Consider the following 8,914-nt stretch of genomic DNA (forward strand, 5'->3'; position numbering starts at 1 on the left):
ATAACCTTTTTGGAAGATTGAATTACAATTTTTTTATGGGAATTAATAATATCATTAATCATTATTTTTTGAGAGAAAATTAAAAATATCACGGGAAATAACGACCATTCCATGTACTTTTAAAATTATACAAAGAATAGAAAAATAAATAATTCCAAAAAATTTTATCAATTTATACAATTTTTTGATAAAAAAGTAATTCCAAAAAATATTTTCATTATTTCAGTAAAATAATATATAATTCAGTATAATCATTTATTATTCTAATATATGATTATTATTTTTTTGAAAATACTAAAAGATCAATTATAAAAAAATAAAATAGTAAAGGATTAAATTTTTAGAAGATATTTTTTGAGCTTAAAAAAGATTTTTTTTTTATAAGATTAAACGGTTTGAAGTTTGTAATATGAATCATGGAATTTAAAAGACAACAAATAAATTAATTATTAAAATTTTTACAAAAATAATTTCAATTTAATAATCAAATTTTGTGTTTTTAAGTAACAATTTTTTTAAAGGAAAGTAGTGACTTTTGAACCGTTATTGTTGTTCCTGCAATAATGATTATTATATGATAATAATATTTAGGTGCAAATATATTTTGTATATCAATTAAATGTTGTTTTTAACAATAAATTTCAATGAATAAAATAACAATATGAAGTAAAAATGATATTGTTTATTATTCATAGGAAATGGGGATTGAAATCGGATTAAAATATATATTGTTGATAATTAAATTCATTGTAAAACACTAATTTTGTATCATTTTCAAACGATGAAAAGTATGTTAAAAATATTTTAAAAAAATAATATAATATTTGCTAAAGTTTTTTTACTTCAATTAAGTGAAATAAAAACAAATATTTCCCTGATTTAAATGGAAATAAATAAAGCTTATTGAAAACTAAATTGAATATATGATTATATTAATATATGATTAAATTAAATATATTCATTTTGAGTTTCCTTTTAAGTTAGCAACTCAATTAAACATTTATATTTAAATGATATAAAAATTAATCTCCTTATGTGATTCACTATTTTTATGCATGTAGGTGATTCGCTTAAACAATATTATAAATCAACATAATTTTTTTTATTGATATAATTAACATAATTAAAAATCATTATGAATTTTTATACATATTTTCTTAATTCATAAAAATGGATGGTTATATAGTGAACTTATTAGATCCTTTTAATAAATATTTGAATCATAAGATAAAGAACCGACCAGTCATTATACAGAGTAAAAAGCATTGGATCCCTCTGCAAAGGAATTTGGGAAGATAGATAAATAAAATAGGTTTTGTCATCCCGAGGAATGAGGGGCAACGCGAGGAATGAGGGGCAAGTAATTGAACAGATGTGGATAGAAGAGTCACCTAAATTGATAAAGAAAAATCATAAATTCATACATCCTAACCAAATTAACAAGGCAGACCAGGTCTCAATCTCAAGCTGAATGCATTGATGACTCCAATTGAGCTTACGTCACAATACCATCAACTAAATAAAGATACTTAAAAAAACTGGTAACAATATGTTGCAATAGAAACCATCAACTAAATAAAGATACTTTAAAAAAAAACTGGTAACGATATCTTACAATAAAACCCGTTACCTTGGTAGAATTACCGACTGAACGTCTACCAAAATTATTCGGTAAACTTGAGCGGAATGAAAGTGTTGAAACTGGTAACAATATTTTCTCTTATATTTTTTGCTGTTACTAACATTTAGCTTTCTAATAATTAGTTTTTAATAACAATTATTACCTTATTTATGTTAGACCATCAATTATAGTGTTGAAATAGTGTTGAATAATTACATTTTAAAATCTCTAACACATTAATTTATTAAAAAAACGTAAGTAACCTTCAAAACCTGATAAAAAAAATTAAAACCCGTGCATTGAGATCATAACATTTATTAATTAAATTTATGAATGAACTCTAAATATTATATTTTTATTTTTATTTCACAGATTTTCAAAACCTTCCTTTTATTTCACCATTTTTAACCAAAAAAATTTATGTATGAAATGTACCTTAATTTCATTTTAATTTTTATATATGAGATGTTTCTTAATTATATAAAAGATTTGTGTGTGGATATCTTAACACGAAGCCGTTATAAGCCTTGCTGGTATTGTTCCACCACAAGTGGATCGATTATGAGAATATCATCACCTAATATAGCATATCTGTCGAACAGGATCTATGATGGGTGAACGCGAACAAAGGCCAATAACCATAATAACCTAACGGTTGACTGGTCACAAAGGACACTTGAGACAAAGTCCTCTCAAATACATTCGTCCTTAATGTTGTATTCACAATACTTGAAGCAAATGACCTGTCAAACAATAGCGCAAGCCTTTCAAACAGAAACACAAGAGGCCACCAATCGGTAGCACTCTTGAGGTCATAGCCAAAACATGTTTCAAGTTTTCAACCAAAAATGTCTAATATTTATTATTTTACTTTATTTAAATGTTAAACATCTATTATACATCTTATAAGAATGAGTGTTTTTCATTTATAACTGTCAATTATCAATAATGACTATACTTCCTTCATATTTGTAACAGTCAAATATGAAATCATTTTTTTAATTAAAATTCATAGTGACTTATTATGGTATTATTTTTTTAAAATGTTAATAACCTTCAAAACATTCATACTTAACAGCAAAACTATTTTTTAACAATTTTTTTAAGTGATGAACCATCATATTTTCAATTTGAAATTAAATTATTTTTATTAATCACACAAAAAAACTTAATATCTTCTCCAAATATAGATATTATATAATGTGAAATAATTATATAAATGAAATATAATTATAGTACTAAAAAAATATTCTTTTCTTATTGATGAATTTTTTTATTTATAAAGATATATAAAGAAATAATTTTTTGTGTATAATTTTTTATCATTAAAAAATTGATTATAAATTAATTTTTGAGTAAAATTTTCTTATTGGTTGTTGTTATTAAAAAATGAAAATATTAATAAAAGTTTCTTATACAAAAATTATGAGTAAAACTGCTAATTTTTCTTATTGATTAAAACCTATGATTGATATATCATTAATGTGAATAATTAATTTATCTATTAATATCAAATTAATCTCCTTTAAAATAAAAATATTTTTATTAAAATTTTATTTCCTTTCAATTACTAATTTACCCCATCTATGCTCCAAAATGATATTTACAAAAATGTGCCCCTTACTTCTTTATATATATATATATATATATATATATATATATATATATATATATATATATATATATATATATATATATATATATATATATATATATATTTAAAAGATAAACTCATGAGTTTGATTTTCTTCAAAAATAACTCTTACCCACCTCCTTTTTATATTCCAAAACTATCTCATCCTTCTCCTTTATATAAATAAAGATATTGTTTATCAATAACTATTACTTCAAACCAAAAAACAAAAACTTTAAATTAATAAAATCTTGCCTGTAAACTGTAATCGATAATCTCAAGAAAAGAGAAATAGATTATCTTTATTATTAATGAATTTTTTAAATACAATAAATTATTCCATAAAAAATACAATTAATTATGATTTTTTTATGAATAAAATGTTAGTTGTTAATACTTAATATGTTAAATTTTTGTTAACGGAGGCATTCAAAGTTACTACCTATCCCTCCTTATATTTTTTCACAAAACCAATCTTATATCTCCTACCATCAATTATGAAGATTTAGTTAGTATCTTTTATTTAAAAATTTAAATAATGAACTCTAAATAAAATATGATATTTTTAGTAAATACATTTTTGATTTCAAAAGAGACTTTTCTTAAAATATATTTTAAAACTAAATATACATTGGACCACTCCTCCAAAGAGTCAACAGAAAATCATATATTAACAGGCATACAAGCATCCATTCCTATTAAGAATACTCATTTTGATAGTGCTAATTCCTAAAGAATAAAGATTTAGAATAAATAAAAATATCATATTCCTTTGTAAGAATTTGGAATCACTTAATGTGTTCTATATACGATGGCGACATGGACGAGATGATGTACACATTTTAAAAATCATTTTTAAGAATCTAATATTCCTATGAATATTTTTTCGTTGAGTTTTCCACTGAAATTTTTTCTTGAGAGAAGTGAGAATCTAATTTTTTTTTTTTTAAAATAAAAATTATTATGTTACTCTTTACTCTTTGATTTCCAGAAAAACTTATAATATTGCTAGAAATATTTAAACCAAACAGATTTAAATTATTTCTACTAATCATGATTATATAGGAGGATTTATAATTCTTAAACAATTTTAATATATTTTTCATTCTTATAATTTAATATTTTTTTATTTTCATTCCTATAATTTAATTTTTTTTTGTTTTAATTCTTATAAAATATATATTTTTTATCCTTAAAGTGCGTTAAATAATATTTTTAAAAGTTTTTACTGTATTATTTTTAAAAGTTTTTACTGTTCAAAACTGTCTTTTTATTTTTTATTATTTAAAGTGTTAAGAATAAAAAATAAAACAAACATATTTTATAAAGACTAGAACGAAAAAAAAAATTAGTGACAAAAAATAAATACTAAACTGCAAGTAAGAAAATAGTATTTAACCCTTCTTAAAAATTAAACCTTTGATTGTAATTACCATGATTTTTTTATCACTAAATCAAACATTAAGGCTATATTTAATAAAATTAGTTAACAAATTAGTTGGAAGTTGTAAAGCTAAAAGTCGGATGAGCTTAAAAATTAACTTATTAAATTATAAGTATTTGATAAAATTAGTTATTAAAATAGCGAAAAAATATAAAATAACAAAAAAATACTAAAATCATAATTAAAAAATATATCAAGAAAAATAAATAAATATATTGAAAATAAAATGGAAAAAAATATAAAAAGTTAAAAAGTTAAATTTTAAAAATATTACTTCAAGTAACATTTTAAAAAAATACTAAAAACTACTAAAAAAATCTTATTTAATGAGTGATCAAATAAAATTTTCAGTTGAAAAAAAATTAAAAATCAACTAAAATATGATATGGAACATAACCCAAAAATATATTTAAAAGAGTGCATTCCTATTATTTCTCTTAAACAAAGAAAAAAAAAATATATATACATTTCGTGTAAGATACTTTTATAATTTGTGAAGAGTAAAACTGTGAAAGCATTGCAAGCAAGAAGAAGGTTCAGCAAAAAAATAAATAAATAAATAAAATATTGCAAGCAAGAAGTCGTTAGATTCCATCGTAGGTGAATCACGCGAAGCGGCTCTGTTTCTTATGGGATTGTATTGATTTTGTGGGATTTTAAAAGATTTTTTTTAAAAGACTTTTTACAATCAGGATTCTTAACCCAAGATTTTAATGGATTTCTAACACAGATTTTTAAGATTTCAAAGTACTTTATGGATTTTTAAGATTTTGAAAGATTAATACATTTTAAACAAAAAAATAACGGAAGTTACAAAAGTGAATGAAAAAAATGATAAATAAATTATAATGTTTGAATAAAGAAAATAAAAACGATAGAAATTTTAAACCTTTTAATAACAAAGTCATTATTGCCTAAAAAAATAATAACAAAGTGATTCTCACTTCATGTTCGCCTAATTATTAGCATTTCTCCACATATCTGAACCTATATTAGTCCTCCATATATTAGCATCTTCTCGTTCCTGCTCTTGTGTTTGAACAATGGGTTCATGATCATTGTCTTCGTAATTTGGTAACACTGAAGATGAAGATGAAGACTCGTCAGTAGGTTCCACTGGAAATTCATCAGAACGACATTCTTTGCGAAGAAAATTATGAAGTGTTGCACATGCCAACACAAGCTCTGCTTGTGTTTTAAATAGAAATGGAGGTGCTGACTTAAAAATTGTGAACCGCGATTTAAAAATACCAAATATCCTCTCAATCACATTCCTTAAGGATGCATGCCGAAGATTAAATAATTCCTTTTCATTTTCAGGGTCATTACCGAGACCTGCAAAATCTTGTAGATGATATCGTACACCTCGATATGGGGCTAAAAATTTGCGTCGATTAGGAAATCCACAATCCACCAGATAATACTTACCATGGGGCACTTTAAGTCCATTCTTCCTTGCCAAAGCATCACTTAACACCTTGGAATCATGTGCTGAACCCTCCCACCCGCTAAGAACGTACATGAATTCCAAATCAAAGTTACAAGCAGCTAATACATTTTGTGATATATTTCCATGACGATCACGATAACTGCTTACATCTCGTCCTTTTACTGATGCGGGAATATGTGTACCATCAATAGCTCCAATGCAATCCTAAAGTGTGTGTATCAATAATCATAAATATTATATAATAATCACAATTATAATTATAATTTTGTTATAATTAGATAATGATCACATACCTTAAAATAAGGATAAAACCTTGTGCTTTCCCTTATTTTTGCAGGCACAGTTGAGCCTGGTCTAACCATTAAATCAGGTGCTAATGAGTTCAGAGCTTTCAAAATCTTGTGAAAATTTTCACTTGTAGCAAATTGTGATCGGCCAAATGTATTGCGGATTACACAATATCGAGTGTTCTGACCGACAATCTGTAGGAATGATGCAAGCATTTCTTCAACACAAATAAATCTTGTATCCTCCAAAGGTGTTTTTTCTCTTATAATCGTGCACAACTTTCGAAATACATCAGGATACATCCTATATACTTGTCGAAAGATTGCAGGATCATCGTTTAATGCTTTGTGTATATAGTCATATCCCCGACTAGTAATTTGTCGTCGAGTTAATGGACGTTCAATATGTTCACCACGCATCATATTCAAAAACTGATTTAATATATCTATTAAAGCATAAATTGCCATCACATATGTGTATGTGGCTTCATAAAATTCTTCATTTGTTTCCTCGTCATCTATATCTTCATCATTTGTATCTTCATTATATATATCTCCATCCATTTCTTCGTTCTTTATGTCATGGTCATGGTTATAAGTCAATATCAAAGTTAATATCAAAGTTAATACAAATTCATATATAAAATAAATATAACTAAAGTTTAACCACAACAATTTCACAAAATATATAACCTAAATACTTCAACCATAATAGTTCGACCAAAAAACAAACCAAATATTTCAACCAAAATACAACCATAATAGTTCGACCAAAAAACAAACCAAATACTTCAACCAAAATAGAGACCCAAAAGATATAGTTCAACAAACTCACGATGTTTAAAATAATATGTTAATAATAGATGATCAAAATATTAATTATTCCCTAACTTAAAGTTTATCCAAGATGAGCGTTCTTCCGGTGACATCTTCAAGAAAAAAATCCTTTTTTGCTTTAGTATTTAACAATTCAGCTGTCTTGAAACGCGTTATGTCATCCAAATTTGGAATTTCTTTTATAACATCCCAAATAATACCCTCGAGCTCTCTATCTCTATCTCTATCTTTTTTTCTTTTTCCATCATGTTGGATATTTTTTCAAAATTCACAGCAATAGTCCCAATGCCAACAGAAAGATTTTCCAGAACGTTGCCTTGATTGTTGATCCCAACAGCGCTTGAACTCCCTCCATACTCGGATCTCCTTCGCTTGTGACAGTTTTGTTTTTCTATGGGAACCTCTGAATCTAAAGGGGGGTGGGATGGTGGACTTGGTTGGTTTGGTGATGGAGGCTGATATGCTGGTTCATAGTTATTTGGTGTTATGAATGTATCACTATTAGGATCATATGGAAATTCTTCTATCCCAACAGTTCTATTTTCTGGCTCAAAAGTTGTTGCATCAGTATCATCTGGATCGACTGATATAGAATTATTCCCGCTAGAAACTCCACCCCCAACAACGATCTTCAAATACTCATAATCAACCATACGTTTTCCTCGAAGTTTGCTGTGACTTGGGTGGGACTAAAAAAAAAATCATTGTTAATATACTACAAATATTATAATTTACTAAATTTATAACTATTAATATATTTAAAAGATTATGAACTTAGCTCACCTTTAAGTAATCTTTCCATACATCCTCATGAGCAGTGAAAGTTTTTCCAATTGGGTCCCATCCAAAGCCAGAGTTGTTGCGCATAAGGGTTGACATCATGTTATACTGGTTTCGAAACCACTTCATCCGACTCAAATAATGACTATAAGTTTTAGGGAATTTAGTTTTTGCATTGAGTTGAGGAAGTATTATTCGTTCTACATTTTGTTTGCTAAGTGACCCATTGGCATCACGCAATCCCCTATTCATAGCATCCACCAAGAGGTGCAACAACTCATTGGTATCCTCCATAGTACAAAATTTCTATACATAATACACTAACAAGTGTCTTAAGGGCACATGTTAGCATTTTCCATAAAAATAATACTCATATATCATAAAATCATTTAAAAAAAAACTATTAACAAAATAACAATAATAATAACACAATAACAATTAAAAAATTATTAACACAATAATAATAATAATAACACGCTGTCAAAAAAATAATAATAACACATTAATAATTAACATTTTAATAATAACACAAGAAAATAATAATAATAATAATGGACGTTATAAAAAAACAAGTTGAAGAAACAGAAAAAAAAAGAATTTTTTGATGCATATCAATTGCCATTCTTTTGATGCATATTCATTGCCTGGACGTTGAAAACAATATGAATACGAAATCTTGAAGCATATACAACACCCTTTTCTTTTGATTTGCATAATATACATATAGTATGAACAATATTGACTATCGATTGTCATTAAAAAAATAGGTAAAATTGATTGAAAAGTTGTAAGAGAATGAACCTGGTAGTGGTTTGTGTCTTCTTCGGCAGGAGAAGAAAAAGTCTTTGGAAGATTATGAAAA

General features: G+C 25.7%; 1 protein-coding gene across 1 annotated transcript; it reads right to left on the reverse strand.

Moving 5' to 3' along the window:
• Nucleotides 1-5,536: 5,536 nt before the first annotated feature.
• Nucleotides 5,537-7,498, reverse strand: LOC114367539 (protein ALP1-like). The gene is made up of 2 exons (XM_028324738.1): nt 6,442-7,498; nt 5,537-6,352 (listed from the first exon to the last, which is right to left on the reverse strand). The coding sequence occupies exons 1-2, from the start codon at nt 6,997-6,999 to the stop codon at nt 5,654-5,656; spliced, it is 1,257 nt and encodes a 418-aa protein (XP_028180539.1). The 5' UTR covers nt 7,000-7,498; the 3' UTR covers nt 5,537-5,653.
• Between the last annotated feature and the right edge of the window lie 1,416 nt (nt 7,499-8,914).

Source organism: Glycine soja, chromosome 9 (genome assembly GCF_004193775.1).
Source record: "Glycine soja cultivar W05 chromosome 9, ASM419377v2, whole genome shotgun sequence".
In the NCBI taxonomy this organism is placed as follows: domain Eukaryota; kingdom Viridiplantae; phylum Streptophyta; class Magnoliopsida; order Fabales; family Fabaceae; genus Glycine; species Glycine soja.

What these genes read in the sequence shown, in the direction of transcription:
- LOC114367539 (XM_028324738.1), bottom strand. Translation starts at nt 6,999, where the DNA reads ATGGATGGAGATATATATAATGAAGATACAAATGATGAAGATATAGAT. An exon ending in GGTTTTATCCTTATTTTAAG is followed by an intron (nt 6,353 to 6,441) that starts GTATGTGATCAT and finishes CACACACTTTAG; the next exon opens with GATTGCATTGGAGCTATTGA.